We start from the raw sequence: 25,819 nt of genomic DNA on the forward strand, positions 1-25,819 counted from the left end.
GTTTTTCCTTTGCTTTTGCCTCTAGCTGCGGCTTCTTACCAATTACTGTCATATCAGTAACTTGCTTCTGTTAATGTGTGGTGTGTAGTAACATAAAAGTAAAAGCATGGTAGAAACTAAGTATTTTATAGAGGCAGTATGATATAGTATAAAAAGCATGGATTTTAGGGTCAGGTTCAAATCTCACATCTACTGTTGAGAAGGAAGTTATATATCCTTGGGCAGGCTCTTTATTCTGAGCCTAAGTTTCATCATTTATGAAATGGGGATAACAATATTTTGCAGTTATTATGAGGAGATGTATTTGGTAAAGTGAATACCTGGCAAATACTAGGTATGCAAGTAAAAACTGATCCCTTTATTTTTCTCTTCATTATGTTGGAATATGGCATATGGCCTCTTTGTTAATCTGAGAAACTCAGGTAAATGAAAGAAACTTGTTTCTAAGATGTAAGAAAGATGTAGACACTTTTATTCTATCACTTAAAAATATTAGTTTACAGTTGGTGTCATAAGCGTTAATTTGAGTATTACCCTAAACTTCTGTTTTGGGTCCTTGTACTAAGCTCTCAGTAACCTCCTCTCCTTCTCTGCATTAAATTAAGTTGCCTTTACTTCTTTCTGGGTGGCTTTCTTGATTTTCCTTGTTTGCTATTAAAGGAAAAATGTCCCTTAGCCCTTTTCAAAAGAACCTGTGCCAAGGCAGACCTTATGACACTGGGGGCAGTAAACCAAGCTTCTTGGCCAATAACCGTGACTTCTGAGACTTCCTTTCTTTCATCAGTTCTGCTTTTTTCAGCTATCTCTAGCTTAAATATTAATTTGTTTTTCTTTCTAGCCCCACCCCCTTCCATTTCCCCCTTCTCAGAAACTATCCACATTAGCTGTATGGTTATTATTTCACTAGTTTTATACGGTTTGGTTTTTATTGTGTGTGTATATGTATTTCTCAAAGGCTATATTTTGGTAATTTTTATTATTTATAGGGAACTCTCCTATCTTAATACGATAAAAAATTTGGCACCAGAGGTTTTGCCTTCTGTCTTGAAATTCCAGTAAAAACCTGTGATACCCTCTCCTTACTGGACTGTCAGATGCTTCACCACATGCAAGTACTCCAGCTCAAATCACCAAAAAAAGTTTTTGAACAATTTTACTGAGGCATAATTTACACATCATAAAATTCATCGTTTTTAAGTGTACAATTCAATAATAGCAAATAACATTTTCCTATCAAAAACTCTTCAGAGCTGTATTTAGTCTATAAGAGGATAGTCATCTTTTTTTCCCAAGGTCATTTATGGTGGGTTGTGTGGTCTTGCTCCTGGCTGCCATGCGGTTACATACACGTACCCCATCTGTTGGTTATTGCTTCTGTTATTCACTCTGGATATCATAGTACTTCATTAACAGTGAGGTTCTCTATAGTTGGGACACTGAGTCAAAGTGGTGGGACACTACCATTTTGTTGAAGAATGGCTCCTTTTTGGCATTAACTGAGGGAACTCATTCTCTCATCTTAGGTATTCTCCACCTGATGAGAATTATACCCTAACTCCAGGGCCTTCCAAATCTCTCTGATTGGCTCTGTATTCCCCACTTCCCCCTTGAGACATCAAGACACATTATGTAAATTTAGGCATGTGCCTCTCCAAAACATAACTGCTTCTCCATGTTACTCTGAAAATTAATTCAATAATTGCTATAGCAAACTTGGTATGTCCCTAGTCCCCTGAAATTGATTAGGGTAAAACGAGTGGTATCCCTAAAAGTCACAAGTGTGCTATTTCTCCAAAGGTGTATATGAAATACTTCACCGTGTAGGAGTGGGGCATGTTCCGCTGGGGGACATGCATTCATAGCAGGCGGGGCACCAGACGCCTGAATCAATGGCGAGTATTGGGGCTAAATGGTGTGGTGCATCCTGAGTGTTATTGACCTTCAGAGTGGAAAAGAGGCCAAGTAGGGTTGGAGGAGCTAAGAAAGGCTTTGGAGAAGATGGACTTGAGCTAGTCTTTGAAGGGTATGCAAGTTTGGATAGGATGGAGAGTGAAATTTGGGCTTCGGGTAAGGAGAATTGTTGAAGAGAAGTGCAGACCATATTGGGAAACAACTGAGGCAAAAAGGTAAAAGTGAACTTAGGATATTTGTGAGACCCTGAGGAAACCAGCCTGATTAGAGCTGAGGATTCCTAGTAATTCGTAGTGAAAGTAGGAAAGTGGAGTTTTATCAAAATCACAAGAGAAACTGTCAAAATACAAGCACCTAACAAATAAGAAAAAAATTCTTAGCAAAGGAATGAAATGTAAAAGCAGTGTTTCAGGAAGCATAGTCAGGTGACTGTGATCAAGATCGTTAGAGCAGGAAGGCAAGAGCTTAGTCAGGCAAGGAGTTTGCTTGCCCCCAGGAGGAAGGGCTTGGTAACGCATTGTTTTTTACTTCCTGTCTTTATGAGACTCCAGAAGTTTCCCTAGGTACTGGAACTGTTCCTGGGAAGGGGCAGGGTTCAGAAACACAAGGCTTTGAAGGCCTGCACAGAACTTCAGAAAAGTTATTTCTCTTGATGTTTCCTTAGGGAAAAGGAATAAAACACCCCAAAACTGGCCCCATCCCAGTTTCAAAATCTCAATTATATAGGGCCTTTGGGCCCAAGCTGTGGAGCTTTGGAGAATATATAATTATATATCTCTTTAAATGATTCTTACTATTGGTCTCATAGATTGTTAGTTTTCTTCCCCCTTAATTAATGTTCTGAAATTCTTTTAATAGGACTCTCTAATGGCTGATGCTTTTCGTTGTTTTGCTTTTCCACCAAAGCACTTTTTGCTATTACCTGGGGGTGGCATGCATAAAGTCAGAGGCAATATTTGTTACTGTTTTTTCATACACAGCAACAAAATGCAACAAATGATTGAGTTATTATTTAAATTAAAAATAAAATAAATGCACATGATACAAAACTCAAAAGTGACCACTGGATATCTGGTGAACACTCTCCCTGTATCTTTAGCTCTCTAGTTTGTCTCTGGTTCTCGTGGATCTTTCCAGAGTTATTCCCAAGGCACTTATTTTTAAAAGTTGAGTGATATTAGACTTTTAGATTTGGAAGGACCATAGGGGTCATTTGTCAACTGTTAGTGTTTCTTTTTTTTTTGCGGTACGCGGGCCTCTCACTGTTGCGGCCTCTCCCGTTGTGAAGCACAGGCTCCGGACGTGCAGGCTCAGCGGCCATGGCTCATGGGCCTAGCCGCTCCGCGGCATGTGGGATCTTCCCAGACCGGGGCACGAACCCGTGTCCCCTGCATCGGCAGGCGGACTCTCAACCACTGTGCCACCAGGGAAGCCCCGTTAGTGTTTCTTGTGGTATAGAGAAAAGTGGGCCAGATTTGAGGAATGGACATGGATGAATTAATGGGGTTGAGTGACTCCTCTAAAATTTCTTAGAATATCACCATCTGAAACTAAAGCCTTTATGAAGACTGTTTCCCAAAGGTCTCTTTCCTAAATTCCAAATCTATTTTTCCAATCTATTTTCCTTGTTCTAAAGTCTTTTTCCTAATATCTTCCAGTACTGTCCTACTCTTGATTGTCTTGGATTTAATATTTAATTAAAATAGAGACAGTAGTTAGATGCATTTAAATTTATTTCTAAAAAAGAAAATGAAATAAAGAACAAGACAGAAGTGCATGTGCTGCTTTATACTTCAGCAGTTTTACTAAAATTTATATTTAATTTTGTGATTAAAATTCTTTTGCATTCGTTCTTATGATTTATGATGTATTAGGAATTCATGTTTTCATAGAAACAGTTCTAATTTTATTATGGGAAAATAGGAAATGACCTGTAGAAATTTGCTTTATTTGGCAACTTTCAAGAAAGCATTTATTAATATGGTCATTCCACTTTAACTTCTTTTTCTCTAGTACATAACAACATAAGCCCATGTTTGACTTCATTATTTACTTTTTTTCATTGTTTAATCTGTTCTGGTTTTTCAAGTCACTTTCCTAAAGTATTTCACTTTATTGTTTCTGTGCTTACCTAGCATGATTCAGCTCTCATATTTTTCCTTTCTGCTTATACATTGTTCATGTTGGCAAGTTTGAGTTAGTGTTTCCTTAAGATCATAGACATTAGAGCTACAAGAGACCTGATGACATTGAGCCTGGGAATGAAGTGAATAGGCTTCATCCCTTTGCCACTTCTCATCTGTTGTTAGTGGCTGCCTAAAGACTGAGGCAGAATTTACCCTGACTGGGGAAAAGGCTGTTTTATTTCCCGTGTCTGGACCTGGAGAAGTCTACTGTCAGAACTAGGACATATCTTGGTTATTCCTCATCTAGCCCAGAAAACTGAGGAGTGAAGTAACTTGCTCAAAGTCACAGAGCCCTTAAGTCCATGGATCTACTGACCCCCAATGCTAGGAGCTAAGTGCTAGGCCTTTTTTCTCCCTAAGAATTCTGGATTTCTTTCTGGATTTTTTGGTTTGTTTTTGTTTTTCCTCCTCGAGTCATAATTGAATTCTATTAAGTACATCAACTTGTCACAGTTTGTTGTATCTTCAGGAAAAACTCAGAAGTATTCATCGGGCAGTTTAAAAATAGGCTTTTCCTTATCCTAGGAAAGAAAGGGGGTTTGAGTTACATAGTCTAGCTAAAACTGAGAACTTTCTTTTCACTTATTTTTTTTAATATAAATTTTTTTATTTATTTGTTTGTCTTTGGCTGCGTTGGGTCCTCACTGCTGCGCACGGCCCCTCTCCATTTGTGGTGAGTGGGGGCTACTCTTCGCTGCGGTGTGTGGGCTTCTCATTGTGGGTGGCCTTCCTTGTTGCAGAGCACGGGCTCTAGGCACACGGGCTTCAGTAGTTGTAGCACACGGGCTCAGTAGTTGTGGCTCGTGGGTTCCAGAGCACAGGCTTAGCAGTTGTGGCACACGGGCCCAGTTGCTCCACGGCATGTGGGATCCTCCCAGACCAGGGCTCGAACCCGCGTCCCCTGCATTGGCAGGCAGACTCCCAACAACTGTGCCTTCAGGGAAGTCCCATCAGGCAGATTCTTAAGCAGTGTGCCACCAGGGAAGTCCTCATTTATTTTTAAGACTGAAAGTTTTCCCATTAAACTTTTAAAATTTATCCTCATTACTATCCAACCAGACCCACCCTCCCAAAAAGGGAGGAAAAGTAGAATTTTATGAGAAAGAGTGAATTTTATTAGAGTGAGATTGTTGGTTCAAAACAAAATCTGGTCTAGAAGGATTAAAACACCAGCAGAGTGAGACAGGGTAGGGAGGTCCTTAAATAACGTTTTACTTTCAACATTTATCAACTGTACTATTTGACATTTTGGCCAAGATCATGCATTATTTTGCAATTACAAATACAGGTAACACAATACACAAGACAAATAACAATAGTAGCTATATTCTGTGTGTATGTTAGTATTTATTTTATGATCATTGATTTGGGAAAACTTCATATTAAAATATATATATTTTCTCTGACATCTTCTACATCTTATGGGCTTATTTTGGTGGTTTAGAATAGTTCTGGTAATTCCTTAGAGCACTTTGTTCCATGTATTACCAAAACATTAACTTTTTTAAGACTCTAGAATGCTGGGACAGCTTTCACACAAAATATTTTTATGCCTTATTAACTGTTAACCAGCAGGTCTGCAAGTATTGCCAACAACAGTTATGTACATCTTCATCAAGTCACATTTTGTTGAGAATAGTTGATTTCTCCCAGGATAGTTTTCTCATATGGAGGTATATTTTTCTATATAAACACATTTTCAGTTGGACAGTGATGTACTTCTTAATCCTTTTTTGTGGCACAATTATTGATACACAGCATTGCTAGAGGATAGGGTTCTGCATACCCATGGATGTAAAAGGAAGTGGAGAAGAGAAGAGACATGCCAGTGAAGGGTTCTTTTCAGTGTGCCACCTGGGCTGTACTCTTATGATGGAAGGTGGCAAGAGAAGGTGTGAGGGAGAATCAGATTTGCTTTCACTATATGCCCAGCTTTGCTGATCACCAGTTTTGCATATTGAGACAGCACAACAGTATATCCAAAGAAAACTTTAAAGTGTTGAGATTGAATCTGCATTTAACATTACATCTACAGTTGAATATTACAGTCTCTGTGCCCAATTTTTGCCATGTCTTTGATTCTTATAATCTTTTAAATTCCAGTTTGAGAAACACTTATAAAGTGGGGAGAGAGAACAACAATCTGTTTGTACAATTTTTTGAAATTCTTTTCCTCTCCTTCCCGTGGTCCCTTTCCTCTCCCTATGCCCTACCCGCCTCCAGTCCAATGTCTCCCTTCCCCAGGACAGCACGTTAAATGTAATAGGCACTTAATAAATATATACAGATACATATTGATCTGAAGATGGGGAAATTGGTAAGGTTGAAAAGAATTTTTCAGAATGAAGGAAAAAATCTGGTCTGAAGCCCAGGAAATTCAGAAGGGTGAAACTGAGGAAAGATGTTGCCGTTCACCGTTTGTTCACTGCATAAAACTCAACTTGATCTCAGCATGATTTCTTTAAGATCTAGCCTAGTTTATTTTAGGATTTTGTATATAGTTTTACTAACTCAGTGTATTAAGAAAATTCTTGCAAGAGGAAGAATGAGTCATAGCGATACTTCCCTTGGTAGAGAAGAGAAAGAAAACCCTCAGTCTCTCCATTATATACTTGGAATGGATTCAGCATTTTGATTGATGGCTGAGCACCGATAAGTTTTTCCTGCAAGCCACCTCATGTCATATTTGATTTTGTCCACACTATAACTGGTAGAAGAATCTTTTTAGGTTAACCAGCAGAGATAAAGAGCTCTGTAACCTGATTATCCTGAGAGACTTGTTTATGATGTCATTCCTATTTTAAGATTTTTTTGAGTTTGCAATAACTTTTTAAAAAGCTTGAGCATTTCCTCCCCTGCCCAATCTATTAAACAAACAAACCAAAAAGAAGACTGGAAAACATTTGGTACTGAGAAACGGGTGTGTTAAGGGTGTGGCTGGTGTGGCATTCATCCTAGCACTGAGTGGGTTCCTCTCTGACCTTGCCTTGTACCTCTGTTGCTGCAACTCCACAAAGAATAAATAGAGAGGAGGTGGGCTACCACTGGGAGCTGGTTTGGCTGCTTTGAGCCAGAAAAGGAAATGGGGGTACTCACATGGGAGCCACAAAGTCTCTCGGTAGAGTCTTGTTGAAAGATTGTTTTTGAAGTGCTATGAGTAACCTATGAAGTATTTCTCCTAATAGTCACAGAAATGACCTTGCTGCTTTCAACTTTAAGGTTGCCCTCAGTAACCTGCTTCCAATTAAATCTCTTCTCTGTTCTGGCCCTAACAAGTTTTTCCAGACTGCCCTCAGACTTCAGACTTTATTTTCTTTCCTTGTGCTTTTGGGATCTACAGATCTCATTTTTTAAAAATCGAGATGGCATCAGTTGCAGTGACAGGAAAGATGGGGCTGCTTAGCTAATCTCATAATTAGTGAAGGTTGGTAAGTTTCCATAGAACTTTTACACAGAATAATCAACCACCAGTTTCTCAAACTTCTGTGTGCTGAGCACCTACCTCACTCAGATGTGTCCACATCTGGGTCAACCATAGCATCCTAAGAACTCCGCAAAAATCATTACTTAATGCACTGGCTTTTTCACTTCATTGTATAGAAGAGGCAATGAACAGAACAGAAGGATAGATTTAGCATCCAACTTATTTCCTTTAAAAATGTCTTATTTACTACAAAAGTAATATACATAATATACAACTAAAATAAAATGGTTTTTATTTTTTAGAAGGTAAATACTGTGTGCGTAGTGCTTTGGATGCAGTGAGCACTAAGTACATTTTTTGGTTATAATTAGTGTTATCTAGAATCATAAGCTCATAAAAAGGAAATGACCTTATGAGACTCTTAAACTCCCTTTCAGTTGAGGAATCTGCTGCACAATATCCCAGACAGATATTCATACTCAGCCTGTGCTTTAGCAATGCCAGGAATAGATGACTTTCTTTACTCCAGCCTTCTCCATCAAAGAGAATGTTCCTCAGACCAGCAGAGATGAAACTAAAGGCCGACATTAAATGGGACAACATTTAGATGCTTTAAATGTTAAAATCTCCAGGTAGAGATAACTTATTTTATTTTATAAGTATTTTTTGCGTGTTTATTTTATTATTTTATTTTATTTTTTTTGGCTGCAACATAATACATGTGAGATTCATTCATGTTTTTGCACATAATCATAGTTGCTCTTTAACGAAGAATTGTCTTTTATAACTGTACCACAGTTCATTTGTGTATTCTCCTGATAATGGACATTTGGCTCATTTTCTATTAGTTTGGAGATATTATGAGTAAAGCTGCAGTGAGCATTTTTGTACATCTTATTTTATTAACACAAACACTATTTCACTCCTAGCCATCTCTTGGGTAGATGGCTAGGAGTGAAACTGCTACACCATTGTGGTATGAGTATGTTTAGTTTTAGTAGATACTACCAAATACTTTTCCCAAGTGGTTGAATCAATTTGTACTCCATTAGCAAATTATGCGTATCATTGCTACACATCCTTGTCTACACTTGGTATTGTCATTCTTTTTCATTTTAGCCATGCTGGTAGGTATATGTATTTTTATTTTTAAAAAGGCAAGTTATGAAGAAAAAAAAAGCCAGGCCATCTCAGCAATTTAATATGAGAAACTTAAAAATACAGAGTTAGGCAGCTCAGTCGAATGTTAACTATCCTATTCTTAGCTTAATTTATTTACTTCTTAATAAATAAGCCTTGATTTAGTTCTTAAACAACTTCTTAACTTTGATCTAGGAAGAAACATCATAAACAAAGCTACTGTCATATAAAGGTAAGAGGTTAGTGTTTCAATAATCTTGAATGACTCCAGGTTAACTTAAGTGACTTTAATAAGTTTACACTTAGCCTTGAAATTACATATATCTGCTGTTTTTTAGTACTTGGTATGTGCCATGATCTATTCTCTGTTGAGGATGTAGTAGTGAACAAAAGAGAGTCTCTGACTGAATATAGTTTAGATTTTAGTGACAAGATATAGATGATGAATCAATAAATATATAGCATGTCAGATAATAATATAGAGGGAAATACAGGGTAAGAAAATAGAGATGGCCTAGTGCAGTAGTGGAGGGGCCTGTGGGAGTTGATATTTTGTATATAGTGGACAGGGAAGTCCTCTCTAAGCAATTGATATTTAAGCAGAGATCTTAAAGAAGTGAGGGAACAGGTCATTTAGCTGTTTCAGGGAAGAGTTTTACAGGTAGAAGGAACATCAAGTGCAAAAGCCCTCAGGCAGGAGTATGCCTGGTTTGTTGGAGGAAGAGCAAGAAGATCAGAGTTGCTGAAGTGCTGTGAGCAAAGTGGAGAATGGTTGGAGATGAGTTGAGGCTTAGTGGGGTGGGGGGATTGTGTACGGCCTGTGGACCATTGTAAAGCCATTTGGCTTTTATTCTGATTGAGATGAGATGCCATTAGAAGATTGTGAGTAGCAGAGGTAATGGAATCTGGCCAGTTCACACAAGAACCTGTACACAAATAGGCACTTTATTTGTAGTAGTCAAGAACTGTCTTTCAACATCTGAATGGTTAAACTGCAGAAAATACATACCATGGAATACAATTTTAAAAGTGAACTATCGATACACAGCAACTTGGACGAATCTTTAGGAATTTATGCTTAATGATCCCTAAGGTTACATATTGTATGATCCTATGTATATAGCATTTTTAAAATGACTTAATTTTAGAAATGGAGGGCAGATAAGTTGTTTGCCAGGGGTTAGAGAAGGAGATGGGTGTGGTTATAAAAGGACAATATGGGGAATCTTTGTGGTGTTGAAACTGTTCAGTATCTCGACTGTAGTGGATACACAAACCTAAAAGGTGATAAAATTGTATGGAACATACTATACACACATATACACAAATATGAGTACAAGTAAAACTGGAGAAATCAGAATAAGATCAGTGGACTATATCAATGTCAATATGCTCATTGTGATGTACTATAGTTTTGCAAAATGTTGCCATCAGGGAGAACTGGACAACGTGTTCAAGGGATCCCTGTGTGTTGTTTCTTACAACTGCATATGAATCTATAACTATCTCAATAAAAACTTCAGTTAAAAAGAATAAGATAGCTCTGGTACCTTAGCAGAAAATAGACTATAGGCTGTATGGGCATTAGAGTGGGAGGAGGAGCTCCAGTTAGGAGGAGATTGCAGTGGTCCAGGAATGAGATGTTGATGACTTGGACCAGAGTGGAAGCAGTGTAGATGGTAAGTCCATGATATTTTAAAGATAGAGCCAAATGTTTGATGGATCAGATGCGGAGTGTGAGAGAAGTCAAAGTTAACTCCAAAATCTGTGGACTGAGCAACTAAAAGAATGGAGTTGCTGTTTATTAAATGATAAAAACATGGCAAGAGCAGGTCTGGGGGAGAAAATTAAGAGTCTGTTTTTTTTGTTTTGTTTTGTGGTACGCGGGCCTCTCACTGCTGTGGCCTCTCCCGTTGTGGAGCACAGGCTCCGGACGCGCAGGCTCAGTGGCCATGGCTCACGGGCCCAGCCGCTCCGCAGCATGTGGGATCTTCCCGGACCGGGGCACGAACCTGTGTCCCCTGCATCGGCAGGTGGACTCTCAACCACTGCGCCACCAGGGAAGCCCAAGAGTCTGTTTTGTTCATTCACATTTGAGATACCTGTTAGCCGTCCAAGTAGAGATGTTACATAGGTAGTTATTTTTAAGTCTGGAGTTGGGGAGAGAGATCCAAATTGGAGATATAAATCCAAGAGTTGTCAGTGTATGAAATCACCTAGGGAGTGAATATAGAAAGAGAAGCTGTCCAAAGAACTTAAGTCCTGGGGGCACTCCCACATTTAAAGGTAGGAAAGATGAGGAGGAACTAGCAAAGGAGAATGAGGTGGGAGAGTCAGAGAGATAAAAGGAGACCAAGAGAAAATAATGTCCCCACAGCCAAGTGAGAAAAGTGTTTTAGGATAAAGGAGTGATCTTTTGTCAGTTGCTGCTTCTCATAGGCCTCCTAAGATGAGGACTAAGAATTGATGGCTCTGTATCTTGATTATGGTGGTGGTTATACAACTCTCTGCATTTATCAAAGCTCACAGAACTGTACATCAGAATGATGTACAGTTCTATATGTAATTTATAAAATGTAATAATATACTATAGGTAATTAATAAAATATTTTAAAATTAAAAAAAAGAATTGACAGCTGGATTTGGCACCATGCAGGTCATTGCTGACAAGGTCAGTTTGGGTGGAGTAAATGCTGGGAACAAAAGCCAAATTGGAGAAGGTATAAGAGAATAAGAGGGAGGGAACTTGGGATACCAAAAACAGTTCTTTCAATGAATTCTGCTATAGAGAGAAGCCAAGAAATTGATGGGAGGGGGATGCGAAGTGTCTGGAGGGGGATATAAAGTCAAAGGAATGCTTGTTTTTAATTTGGGAGGTATGTTACAGTCTGTATGCTGATGGGCATGATCCTGTAGAAAAAGGGCCCAATTATTGAAGTGATCTTGTATAAATGAGCATGGATGGGATTTGGTCACAGGCAGTGGGATTCGCCTTAGATAAGAGTCTGGACAGTTTATCTATAAAAACAAGAGAGAAGATAGAGTATATGGGTACAAATTTAGGTCGGTTGGTAGATGTAGCAGTGGGAGCTTAGTTATCCTTTTATGTTTGCTTCTATATTGTCAGTGAAATATTAAGGTAGGGTCTTCATCTGAGAGTGATAGATAAGAAATATTAAAGGTCTGAGGGAAAAGAAGAAGTAAAATAGTCAGATTGTGGGAGACTCACTGGACTAGGGAAATGCAGTGGGATTAGTAGGCAGCACTCTGATGTTAGTGGTGATAAATATTAAATATGGCTGGTCAGTTGGTGTGTTTTTCTCCTGCTTTATCTGTCACCCTGGTACAGGTGAGAAGTAGGAAGAGCGTTTTAACCAGGATTGGGGTTTTGCTAGAGGAATTCCAGAGAGAGAGGATCAAAGAAATTGAGAGTTATGGAGGGGTACAATTATTGGTAATGATTAGAACTAGGTTACAACCATAGGGATGTAGAGCTGAGGTAGGGCAGAGGACGGGACCATCAGAAGAGAGAAGGTCAAGGAACTCAGAGACTAGGTGTTGAGGGTCAGCAGTGTGGATCTTGAAATCACAGTGATTGCTGGGTGCCAAATTCATGATCATCTCTTCTTCAGCAGTTTGACTATAAGTATTAAAAATATTGGAGAGAAAAATAAGTTTGGAACAGTAATTGTATAATATTGTTTTTTAAACCATGAAAATATTTGCTTGTTTCACTTTTTAGTCTCAGCTCTTTGCAAAAGATGATGCCAGAAATAGTATTAACATAGACAGGCACTTTTGTTTAGCCTACAAATATATTTAAAGACCATAGCCAGCAATTGTTTTATTTAGTAATTTTTAATTGGTTTATTTTGTTTCATTAATTGGTTATTATTATTATGGGTGTTCAAGATTTGTCATATGAGAACAGTTTACAATGTGGATCTCAAAACAAATGATTATGAAAATATTAACCAAGAACCTTTTTTTTTTCAGACCTAGAAATATAGGTGGCATAGGGCCATGTTCAGCTCTTCAGAAAAAATAGGTATGGAACAACAACAATGAAAATTATTAAATACTAACTGAAATTAACACAGAGGTCATCCCTTAGGGCATCTTTTGTCCTTATCTCCTTACAGCCAGTCTGTGAACAAGTCCTTTTGGCTTTGCTTCTAAAATATGTCACATGTTTTTTCCCACTTCTGTCTCCACAGCTACAACTTCAAGCAAAGCCACCATTGTTTTTCACCTAGATTGCTGCTGTTAGCAGAGTCCTAGGCTGAGAGAGTTGCGAGAGACCTTTAGATCTTGGCTTAAAAGTCACCTTTCAGAACAGTCTATCTGAACCACTTAAAGTAACTTTCCCGACCCTCACTTCTCCTATAGCATTGTCCTGGGTTTTTCCTTATCATATTTATTGCTATCTGTTATTACCTTGGTTTTTTGTTCATTGTTTTTTGTCTTTCCACCACCTTTAAACTGGAGCAAGGAACTTGTCTGTCTTGTATAATTCTTATGCCTATTGTCTGGAACAAGTCAATTTCTGGTACAGAAGATGTTCAAAAATATTTGTTAAATGAACAGTAAATATATTGGAAAACAATCACCTGGGAATCTTGTGACAGAAAAAAAGAAGTTTCTGATCTGGCGGGTCAGGTTGGTTTAGTACCCAGGGGTCCTAGGAGAAGCCAGTGAGGAAAAGACACGCAGTCATAAGCCCAGCACGTCTGACGTGTAAGGCTTGGTATCTCCCAAGGAGGAAATTCATTTCTCCTCAAAAGAAAATCAAATCATCATCAGGGCATGTATTTAATTTCAGAGGTCTGGTGACTGATAATCAGATGTTTTTCTTTTGTTTTAACTAGGGAAGATTAGACAGCAGAGAACTCTGAGCCAAAATGGTTTGACACTGAGGGAAGAAAAGATGAACAATGCAGAGGTTGTAAAGGATTAGCAGAAGTATCAAGGACTGATTATCAGTGCCTTGTTAGTTGTGATAAGGGAAATAGAGTGAGGGAGCAAGAGAGATACTAGATATCTGGGGCAGGTAGAGGGAACTACCAAAAAAGGGAAAGGAGAGACTGATATATGATCCAATTAAATCAAATTTGGCTTAACTATGTGTAACCACGTACTGCACCTGGTGATGGCAACCCAGTAAGAAATGAGATCTAGGAGAGAATCTCTCTTCATCAAGGGGCTTACAGTGTCCAGCAAGAGAGACAGAAGATGACCTAATACACTGTCATTGTTGGTTTGACATGAGATAGAGGGTGTCTTTAGGAGTAGCTGACCAGCCATCCTTGGGATAGGATTTCATGTGATGGTCCTCAGCTTTGCTTTTGCAGAGACCTGATTTCAATCCACCAATAGGTGCCTAATTTCTTAAAAAGTGACCCATACTAACCACACTCATAAAAGACTGGTGCGTAAGTCAAAACATCAGTTTATTAATTTACAGTGAGGAAGACTACATGAATAGCCAAGTTTTTTTTTTTTTTTTTTTTTTTTTTTGCGGTATGCGGGCCTCTCACTGTTGTGGCCTCTCCTGTTGCGGAGCACAGGCTCCGGATGCGCAGGCCCAGCGGCCATGGCTCACGGGCCCAGCCGCTCCGCGGCATATGGGATCCTCCCAGACCGGGGCACGAACCCGTATCCCCTGCATCGGCAGGCGGACTCTCAACCACTGCGCCACCAGGGAGGCCCAATAGCCAAGTTTTAATTAGAAGATTACTTGGTGTGAGCATGGAGAGGAATAAGGGGAATTGAGTGATGTAAATGTCGAATGACATCAGGCATTGGCCATCTGATGCTTCTTCAGATGGGACATATAACTGCAGTGGGAACCAACCAATCACGTCTGCTGGTCAGGATATCATACCTCCTTTGTGCTTCATGAACACGGCCAAATCTTGCTTAATGAACCCCATTTTCTTATATCTGCCTGCTTACTGCCTTCTTTCCATGGTTATGTTACCATCATTCTATAGTCATTTGTTCTATCTACTTTTTTGGGAAACATTCTCTTATCGTATGTTGATCTTATCAGTTGAAGATACTAATCTTTCCTGGGGGTCCGATCAAACAGGAGAGCAGGGAAAATTTCAGGGAAGATATGTATGACATTTTAGCTAGGCCTTGAAGAATATGTAGGGGTTTGAGGACAGAGGTAAATGAGAAAGAGTGCATGCATTGTGGAGAGAGGGAATGAAATAAGCAAATGGCCTAGAGACCTAAAACTTTGGGGCCTCTTTGGCCTATAGGCTATGTGATGGTGAGCAGCCGGAGATAATATTATAATAGAAAGCTAGCTGGGACCTGGTTGTGAACTACATATATCACGCTGAGGAATTTGGACTTTATCTTATAGGTCAGGGCTTGGCAAACTTTTTCTTTGAAGGGCCAGATAGTAAATACTTTAGGCTTTACAGACCATATGGGTCTCTGTTGCATTTATTCAACTTTGCCATTGTAGCACAAGAGCAGCCATGGACAATACGTAAGTGAATGAATGGGACTATGTTCCAGTAAAACGTTATTCACAGCCATAGGCAGCAGGCCGAGTTTGGCCCACTGACACTGTACTTTGCCTAACCCCATTGAAGGTACTATGAGTCTATTTTAGATTTTTGAACTGGAGAACAACATGATCACATGTGTGCATTTAAGAGAGAACAGATAAGAGGCTGAACTCTGAGCCTGCCCTGTTGAAATAGTGATGAAATGGGGGTTAACACCTCATATTTTGAGAGAATGTAACTTTGAATCATGTAATTCCAGTTTTTTTTCTTAATAGTCACTGTCAAGACCTTACTCTATAAAACAATGTGAAACTGAAGGAAAATAAGTGGAGATTGGTTACATAGAGAAGTATTTCTCTTAAAAAATTATTGTGGATCCTAGTGTTAATTGATTTTTGCAAAAACTAAATTGCCATCGATGGGAATATGGCACTGACTGCTTCAGTACAAGTTCTCTTTGAGTTCACTTTGCCTCTCTGACCATCTGCCATGTGCAGGTATAGCTCTTCTACTATTTTTCTTTTTTATACAGATTTTTAAACATTTTATTTATTTATTTATTTTTGGCTGCATCAGGTCTTAGTTACAGCACACGGGATCTTCGTTGCAGTATGCTGTATGTTTCGTTGCGGTGTGCGGGCTTCTCTCTAGTGGCATGCTGGTTTTTCTTTCTCTAGTTGTGGCGTGTGGGCTCCAGAGTGCGTGGGCTCTGTAGTTGAGGCACGCGGGCTCAGTAGTTGCAGCGCTTGGGCTTGTTTGCCCCGTGGCATGTGGGATCTTAGTTCCCTGACCAGGGATTGAATCTGCGTCCCCTGCATTGAAAGATGGATTCTTGACCAGTGGGGAAGTCCCCTTCTACTATTTTTCTATGTTTGAATCTCAGAGCAACCTTTGGTTACGTAGTGCTGTGTCTCCATTTTGTACAAATGCATCATTTAGGTATTAAGACCGCCTCTGTATTAGTTTAGAACAATTAAGGCAGTTCTACCTGGTGCTGATGCAATGATAAATAAATGTAAATATGGCATCTGAAATCTCACAACAGTGCTTCATTTAAAATGATCCCAGGGGCTTCCCTGGTGGCACAGTGGTTGAGAATCTGCCTGCCAATGCAAGGGACACGGGTTCGAGCCCTGGTCTGGGAGGATCCCACATGCCGCAGAGCGGCTAGCCCCGTGAGCCACAATTACTGAGCCTGCGCGTCTGGAGCCTGTGCTCCGCAACAAGAAAGGCTGCGATAGTCAGAGGCCTGCGCACTGTGATGAGGAGTGGCCCCCACTTGCCGCAACTAGAGAAAGCCCTCGCACAGAAACGAAGAGCCAGCACAGCCATAAATAAATAAATAAATTAATTAATTAATTTTAAAAAAGATCCCAAAGATCTAGAATACAGCTATTTAAAAAGTATCTAAATAGAAAGCTAAAATTTAAAACATCTGTGAAATGAGATGGCTGAGAATCCACCTGGAAATTAACAGGGTCCTGAAAGTCTTGTGTGAAAAATAAGGAGGATTCTAGAGACTAGTAATATATGAAAAGAAAGTTGGTTAATGGAATGAAAGCTTTTGGCCCAGAATACTCCAGGAGTTTCCTTATGTTCCTCGGTATTGCCTCCGCTAACTGAAATCCAGTGAAGCAGTGGCAGAGTGAAAAGGAAAGCGTACCATGGCAACAGATCCCGTAGACTCTGGGGACTATTTTAACAAAGTTCTGCAGCCTGTGAGTAGGACAAGATAGACTGCCACAAGAATGTGAGACCTAGTTGTCAGAATTTACAAATTTATGAAGTCAGTTCCTCTAGAGCAGTGCCTCTCAAAGCCTAGTTCCTGACCAGCTGTATCAGCACCACCTGGCAGCTGGTTAAAAATGCAGATTTTCAGCCCTACCCTATAGACCTATTCAATCAGGAAACTGGGGGTGGGGCCCAGGTGTGGTGTCCTAACAAGCCCTCCAGGGGGTTCTGATTCAGTCTAAAACATGAAAACCACTGCTCTAAAAAGTGAGTTAAGGATGGAGAATTAAACAGTCTGATCATACCAGAATTTCAAGTTAAAAGATTTTCTACATCCGCCTGAAAGTTTACCTAACTTATCTGGCAAAACTAACTTTTGCTTATATACAACCTTTAGAAAAAAAAAAAGACTGAGAATATTATGGTTAAAAAAATCTGTTCCTGTGCTGTGTAGATTATGAAGTGTATTTTTATGAAATGTATTTTACATTAGCTTGGGGATTTAAAAAAGTTCCTGTAGACCTAGTGTAGATTTAAGATACTTTTCTAGCACACTGGCTGAAACCATTCAGAATTTGTTCCCCTTCCAATATACAGATGGCAGAGGACAAGCAAGAGAGGACATGTTATCCATGGGACAGAGCAGAGCAAAGCACGGCTTCCAGAGCTTCCCTTCTTAAGGAGTTCTGAGCTTCTCTTGCTAATACTTGGCACACTGTCAGCACACAGGTAATCCCCAGTAAAGGATGAGAGTTGAGAGAGAAGGTACAATCAAGTTAGAGACTCTGAGCATGTGAACACTTGTGGTGAGTTTTGAGCAGCATTAGGTAGGATGAGCAGCAGTTGTTTGCTTTTTACTGAAGCAGAATTGAAGCTTCTGGGAAACTCTGGTATAGTACCTGGAAGTTCTTGGCAAGATTTCATAATCTGAACTTGAAGGAAATGCCTTTCCATTGCTTTGAAAAGGAAAAAACAAGCCAAAGAAGTAAATTCCTTAAATGATTAAATGAAAAACACTTTGATATGTTTCCCCCTAGAAATACCTTAATAAACTAATGAATTAAAAGAAAATGGAAGAGGGCTTCCCTGGTGGCACAGTGGTTGAGAGTCCGCCTGCCGATGCAGGGGACACGGGTTTGTGCCCCGGTCTGGGAAGATCCCACATGCCGCGGAGCAGCTGGGCCCGTGAGCCATGGCCGCTGAGCCTGCGCGTCCGAAGCCTGTGCTCCGCAATGGGAGAGGCCACAACAGTGAGAGACCCGCATACTGAAAAAAAAAAAAAAAAGAAAGAAAATGGAAGAGATTTTTAACATATAACTGACAAGATTAGTATCCAGAATATAGTAAAGAGCATCTACTTTTTTTTTTAAAAGATAACACAATATAAAAATGGGCAAAGAGGGCTTCCCTGGTGGTGCAGTGGTTAAGAATCCGCCTGCCAGTGCAGGGGACACAGGATCGACCCTTGGACCGGGAAGATCCCACATGCCGCAGAGCAACGAGCCCATGCGCCACAACTACTGAGCCTGCGCTCTAGAGCCTGGGAGCCACAGCTACTGAGCCCTCCTGCCACAACTACCGAAGTTCATGTGCCTGGAGCCTGTGCTCCGCAACAAGAGAAGCCACTGCAATGAGAAGCCTGCGCACCGCAACAAAGAATAGCCCCCACTCGCTGCAATGAAGACCTGACGCAGCCAAAAATAAATAAACTAAATAAATTTATTTAAAAAAAAACAAACGGGCAAAGATTCTTCACAGACTAAGGAACACCACTATGTCTAAGTGACTACGGCCAAGAACGTATGAAAAGATACTCAACCTCATCATAACTCAGCAAAATGCAAATTAAAACCACAATGAAATATCATTTCACATCTACCAGAATGGGCAAAAACCCCCCACAACAACTGATAATATCAGCAATCAGCAAGGATGAGCAACATGAAATTGTCATGCATTGAATCTTCTAGGAATGTGAATTGGTACAACCACTTTGAGAATAGTTTGACATTACCTAGTAAACTTGAGTAATACCATACCCTTTTCCCAGCAATTCCATTCCTAGGTTTGGACAACTTGGAGAGACTCTTGCACATGTATACCAGGAAATAGGTAACAGCAGAAAAGTAGAGCAGGAAAGACTACAAGTAATTCAGATGTTCATTTATATAACAGCATATTATATAGAAATGAAAATGAAAGAAATTCAGCTCTAAGCATGAACTCAAAGCAATGCTGAGTGTAAAAACCAAGTCACAGAAGGATACATACTGTGTGAGTCCATATATATATATATATATGTGCAAAAAATAGCAAAACTAAAACTGTTTAAAGATATGTACATTTAAGGTAAAACTAAAGAAAGTAAGGAAATGATTAATTCAGAATTCAGTACAATGGCTACTTCTTTTGGGGGAAGAGATGCAACTGGAAAGGGGAACATGAGAGTACAAAGTAATGTTTTCTTTCTGAGGCTGGGTGGTGTGTTCATGGTGTTCATTTTATTGATCTTTAAGCAATACTATAAACATGCTTTGTTTGACAGATTTTACTTTGGGATAAGGAGCCATCTCTGGAGTAACCTGTTTAGTCACTCTAAGGGATGTCATATTCCAAACCTATAGACCCTGGGTGGCATATAACATTGCCTTTGCCCCTAACACCTCATTCCTATCATATTGCCCATTATAATACCTTATTAGTAGGATGACCGTTGAATTTATGGCCCAAACTGGAACACTTGAGAGTAAAGTGAGGGGATGCTCAAAATAATATGTATTTCTTTGAAATATTTATTGAACAAGAAGTTGGTTTTATTGTATGTTATAAACCTCAAAAATATAAACTACATTAAAAACTTTTTGGATTGATTGTCCAAACATTAAAGAATAGTGAAAACTAAATAATTACTCATGGTAACTATTCATGTACTTTTATCAATTTCTTACCCTTATCTGTCTCAAATACCATACCATTGGTATTTTAATAAAGGGAGTATTTTTTCAAAATGTTCATCTACTTATTTTTTCTCCTAAAGTTGCCTGCCACCTTCTTTATTTTATTTTATTTTTTTAAAGTGAATTATTTACTTATGTATGTATGTATGTATGTATGTTTGCGTTGGGTCCTCATTTTTGTGCGTGGGCTTTCTCTAGTTGTGGCGAGTGGGGGCTACTCTTCGTTGCAGTGCGCAGGCTTCTCATTGCGGTGGCTTCTCTTGTTGTGGAGCACGGGCTCTAGGTGTGTGGGCCTCAGTAGTAGTGGCACATGGGCTCAGTAGTTGTGGCTCACGGGCTCTAGAGCGCAGGCTCAGTAGTTGTGGCACACGGGCTTAGTTGCTCAGTGGCATGTGGTATCTTCCCGGACCAGGGCTCGAACCTGTGTTCCCTGGATTGGAAGGCGGATTCTTAACCACTGCACCACCAGGGAAGTCCTGTGCCACCTTCTTTAAAATTGCATTTTACGGTTAATATATTTGAAAGTGCTGCTACCTTCTATTGAATCGTCTCCTCAGACTGTATTATTTTTAATTGAGAAAATACACTCTCAGGATACTTGGTAAGCTTGTTGTCTTAAAGTTGGAAATACGAAGAATGTTTACCAAACTTAGTAATGACAACAATGATAATTATGTGTTCAAAAAAGCGAAAAAAATCCAGGGTAACTGCTCAACCAATGAAGTGCCAGTAGAACAGGTGTAACCCAGACCTGTCTTGGGCAGTTACACAAAATGCCTGCAAGTTAACATCTGCATAAGCACAGCTCTGTTAATTTGCTTGTTATTCGTCCCAGATGCTTGCTAGCTGACAGACCCCTGTGGTGAACCTTCCTGTCTTCATAGGATATGAAAACACATAAAAGGGTCCATAAAATGTTACTAGTTTGAGGAGGAAAATGTATTCGTTAAAATATTAAGTTGGGAAAACTTGGGAGAAGGGAGTAGAAAGTATATCAGACTTTGAAGTACTGGGCGTTTTACAGCCAAGAAAAATTTAGCCAAATCAGGAAGTCTAAGGATTATTTCTTATTCACATAGGAACATTTTATGAGGCAAATGATCCACATATATGGCTAGAATTTATAGAAATACTTCATTTTTACTTCACGCTTTTTACAGTACTTATTTTAAGTACTTTTTTCCCCCTATAGAATAGTCCTGCTATATCTGGAAAGATGCTGCTTTTTGAGTCACTTCATAGCTGTTTGGGAGAGATGAACATGGTGAGGAAATGGTGAAGATCCTTTCCTGCCACCAGACCCTCCTGACCAATCTTGCCAGTCAGTGGATGACATATCCCAGCATGGTTTTGAATATTTTGCTGAAACCTTTTCAGAATGCTGTTTTTTTCCTTTAAAAATGCCTTTTCCTAATAAGAATGCTAGTATGTATTGGTTAGAATACATCGAATATTTCATATTTAAAAAATAATCAGTGCACTTTCTTCAGAATTTTCTTTTATTTCAACTTGTAACCTAGATTACTTTGCCAAATAAATGTATTGTTTTCATAATGCAACAAAATATAAATTAGAAGAAAAAATGCAAAAAAATTTTTAAATGAACCTTTTCAAAAAATGTTTTTTCCAATGGCCATTCCTCCCATGGAAGTATATTAATATCTCTCCTATATTAATATTGAGTCAGAAAATAATGTTCTAAGCAATTTACAGGAAAACAAGCATGCCTCAAACATACTGTGCTTAAACAAAGTATTCTGGTACTGGTAGCAATCATTTGAAAGCAATTGATGGAAAAAATTATATTTTGGTACATATTATAAGTTCTTCCCCCCTAAAGCTCAGTTATCAGGAATCTAAATTCTGTCAAGTAGCTGTTTTAATGGATTTCAATTTTATTCTCTCCTCCCCCTCTTTTTTCCCAGTGTGGCTTTTTGTTTTTGTTTGGTTGCTTTTTGTCAACAAAAGACAAAAGGTAAAGACATTGAATGATTCATAGGCAAGGGTAGTGTGTGTTACATAGTCAAAGAATATATGACACATGGAAATTACATTTCATTTAACCTAAAATAGATCTAATTAGGTGGGGATGACTTAATATTTTAAATGTTTTTGTTTCTTCTCTCCATAGCTTTAAGAAAAAAAATAAGAAATCACTTCTGACTGTACTGAATAGCAAAAATTAAGTGACTGCAAACCATGGCACTATCATTCCGGAAGGACTTAGAAAAGTACAAGGACGTTGATGAAGATGAACTCCTTGGGAATCTATCAGAAATAGAACTGAAACAACTGGAAACTGTGCTGGATGATCTTGACCCCGAGGTAGGTGCTAGGCAATACAGAAAAATGAAATAATTTTTCAAACCCTTTGATACTAAGTAGCTGCCTTTGAACAGTTAGCTTTTCCATGATTTTTCCCTGACACTGCCATCCCCCTCCTCCTCTTTATCCAAATGAATTTTTGGCCTCCTTTCCAGTACCCCCACGTCTGCCTGGTATCTCTAATGACATGACTGTTCTAAACTATTTTCTACAACATTTTTATTTTCAAACATCTCCTGAAATTTTCTTCCCTTTAAGAAATCTTTTCTCTCTGGGCTGGGAAGAATGTTTTTGGTAAAATGCAGCAGATGATTAGCTCTTTGACGTACGCCAGCCTCTATACCTCTTCAGGGCTTCTGTACCAGGATGGCTGCAGTGTAGAGAGTGTCTCTAGAGGGTCCTTCATGACCTTAAAATCTAATTATTACCTTTCTGAAAGATGCTGACCAAATTGGATCAAAGTTTCTAGTTATTGGTAGAATAGATCTAAGCAGACTCTGGGCAATACTGCAATCCATGTAGAGCAGACGTGAATATATGTATATATGTTTTATTTTGCAAAATGGCCGTTGCTTACCTTATGCATTACATAAGGCTAAGGTGGAGACCCTTGACCCTGGGATTGTTAATCCCTGGTATGTTTGGAGCGGTTGTTGTGGCTGGGCGTATGCGGCTGGGAGGCAGTGAGGGGAGAACACTAAGGTTGTGGCTCATTGATCTGAAGGTAATGGCTATTTGCTAGGCTGCTTTTTTTTTACCGCATTTTATTATGACAAGACACTGACTTTAAAAAAAAAAAAAGACATTGACTTTTAGTGCCTTTTAAGGACTGTGGTAAGAGTTTGTTTTATGAAAATGTTCTTGTCACTACCACACATTTATTTCCTGCTAGAAGGTTTTCTCATTTATATTGAGAATTACTCTCCTTTTCTCAGCATTACTTTAGCACTTGGGTAATGTGTCAATACCACTGATTAAATCCCTTAACCATAATTGTTACTATAGGGAAGATTTTTCAGTGCACCTAAGTCTGTGGGGGGTAACTCAGAATAACAATGCTGTTTTGCATGTCACAGCAGCATCTGCTCCAGGCAATTCAGCCTATCAGACCTATTTGAATCAAATGGTAGGAGCATAAGAGTTCATCTGGTCCAGGGTTTCTCAGCCCTGGCGCTGTTGACATTTGGGGCTGGATAATTCTTTGCTGTGGGGCTGCCCTGTACATTGTAGGGTGTTTTGCAGCATCCCTGGCCTCTACTCACAACATACTAATAGCATACCCTCCTGATTTAAAATGTACCTGGGATTTTGTTTTAATCAGCTCTGGTGAGATACCATACGTGGAAAGTTCCTTGAAGAAGAGTTTATTACTTTCAGTTCCCAACAGCAGGAGGCGCACCAAGCCACGCAGGGCCACATGGGGGAGCAGCTGGGTTGGTCAGGAGGTAGGAGTGAGGTGCAAGTGTGGCCCAGAACTTTTCTTGTGGTTTCCAAGGGAAGGAATAGGTGAGGCAGGGTGGGCAGATTTGAGCAAGTTTAGAATTGGATAGTTTGAATAATTTCAGTGGCTCTGGGCTACAGGAGTGGTCTCTAGTTGTCTAGTTCCTGGCCCTGGGCAGTTTAGGGCAGGGGAAGTATTGGCTTGGTGTGTGAAAGATGAAAGAGGTGGTCGGGGGTGTGGGCTCTGGATTGGCTGGTTTTCATGTGAGAGGCACATGGCAGGGGCTTGTGGGGAGTTGTTTGCTATCCTTAGGAATTAGTTAGCCCTGGGAGGGGCAGTCTTTCCAGGATTAACAAGGCCCCCAAGATGTCAAAGCATCATAAAATACAGAAAATTTAAAAAGTGATTAATATGCCCTCCCCCCAACTGTGACAATCAAAAATGTTTCCGGGTATTGCCAGTTGTCCCCTGGGGGATGAAAACACCCCCGGTTGAGAAACACTGATGTAGTGCTTGCCCTCTGTTTCACAGATGGAAAACAAAAGTTAGGTGACTTGCCTCAGTTATTACAATTAGGGAAAGAACTGAGACTAGATCCTTTACTACCTGATTGATCCCTGGCCGAGTCTAGTGGCTTTTCTGTTAAACTACAGTGAGTCCCCTTTAACTCGTGCTTTATTCTATAGGTCTAAAAGCTGATGGCTTATATTTTCTTATTTGCAAATCCATGGCCTGCTTCTTGTATGGGGAGGCTTGGGTTCTAACTTCTGGATGTATTTTGCAGACTCCCCAACCCTAGTTGTAACTTCCCCAACCTCAGATACTGTTAGTTGAGACTAGAAGAACAGTGCTGTTTACTGACAGCTTGCCACTCGTTGGGTGAAGTTTTTGGAAAGTGTTTCGGTAAAGGACCAGGGAAGACGAGGGCCAGGGTAGCAGCAGCTACTTCAACCAGAGGAACACACTGTACCTTACAAAGTCTCAGAAGGTAGATAAGAGAAGAGCAGATGAAGTTTATATATGGTGCTATTTTGTTATATTTTGGAGGGCTATTTTACTTTCCTTACTCTGCATTCAATATATTTATTTGCTAACTTAACTGTGTTTTCTCAAAACTTCTGTCTCAAAAAGACAGCCAGCCAAGCCTAGGCAAAAGGTATTTTTTCGTTTCTAAGACTGGGAATAAATTATTACAACAAAATTCCACTGCAAGGGAGAAGCATGTAATTTTCAGTGGCAGTCATTTTAATGAGATTTTTTATCTATTTGTTAAGTAATTATGATCCATTGACTTTCTTGATTAAAGTGTGCTTCTAATAAAGCTTAGCTCATAGCCTCCAAAGCCAGTTAGCTGTCATTTATTTTGTGGTCAAAGACTGTTTTTAAGGGCCAGGATTCAAGCTAACATATCACTTAAAACCTGTATGTTTGACATGGGCTTGAACAGGCAGGTGGTATAATGCAACTCCATTGCTACCACCATGAAGTAGCAGTATGTATACATGTGCCTTATTGATGGTGAAGGAAAGTAACTTATATTAATTTGCCTTAACAAGCATTTTTCTTTAAAAGTATTCTCAAATCTTTATTCAATAAGTATTGGGGTGGGGGGCAACCTATAGATCTCAGGTACTATGCTAGGCTTAGGGATATGAGAGTGATCAAAACAAATGTGGTCTTTGCCCTCATGATGTATAGTCTGGTAGGAGTGTGAGGAATTAGACATCAATCAAATAATCGTGCCATATATAAGAGCATATAATGGGAGGTCAGGAAAAGCTTTCCTTGGGGGAATGGAGCTGCAGTCTGAAAAATGAGGTGCAAAAAAGGATGGACAGAGCATTCCAGGGAAAGAAGTATATGGCAAGTACAGGGAGGAACAAGGGCTGATGTGGTTAGAACGGGAGGGTATGTGAGATGAGGCTAGGATGACCTTAGCGGGTGGGAGTGAAGGTTGAAGAGTATCAGCAACTGATCCAGGGAGACCAGTTGGGAGGCTAATGTAATAGTCCATCCCAGCTTGGATCATAGTGTAGACCAAAGTAATGGTATTGGAGATGGAGAAAAGTTAGACAGTTTTTTAGGAAGTAAAAATGGATAGGACTTGATGGTTTGTTGAGAATGGATTCTTCATGTACAAGTCTTGTCTTGATTTCAAAGTCTGGGGGTAGAAATCTTGT

The 25,819-nt window shown here is 39.5% G+C and overlaps 1 protein-coding gene across 3 annotated transcripts in view; it reads left to right on the forward strand.

Moving 5' to 3' along the window:
* Positions 1-25,819, forward strand: part of TMOD3 (tropomodulin 3) — a 91,361-nt gene that overhangs the window by 18,079 nt on the left and 47,463 nt on the right. For 2 of the 3 annotated variants that reach the window (XM_082620086.1, XM_082620088.1), the window contains exon 2: positions 22,005-22,198. In XM_082620086.1, the coding sequence (XP_082476212.1) occupies positions 22,073-22,198 (126 nt within the window). In that variant the 5' untranslated portion in view covers positions 22,005-22,072. Of the gene's footprint in view, positions 1-12,690; positions 12,710-22,004; positions 22,199-25,819 lie in introns of those variants that run through there. The other variant, XM_082620087.1, reaches the window with a different exon arrangement.

Source organism: Mesoplodon mirus (genome assembly GCF_964341445.2).
Source record: "Mesoplodon mirus genome assembly, chromosome: 4".
Taxonomy (NCBI): Eukaryota; Metazoa; Chordata; class Mammalia; order Artiodactyla; family Ziphiidae; genus Mesoplodon; species Mesoplodon mirus.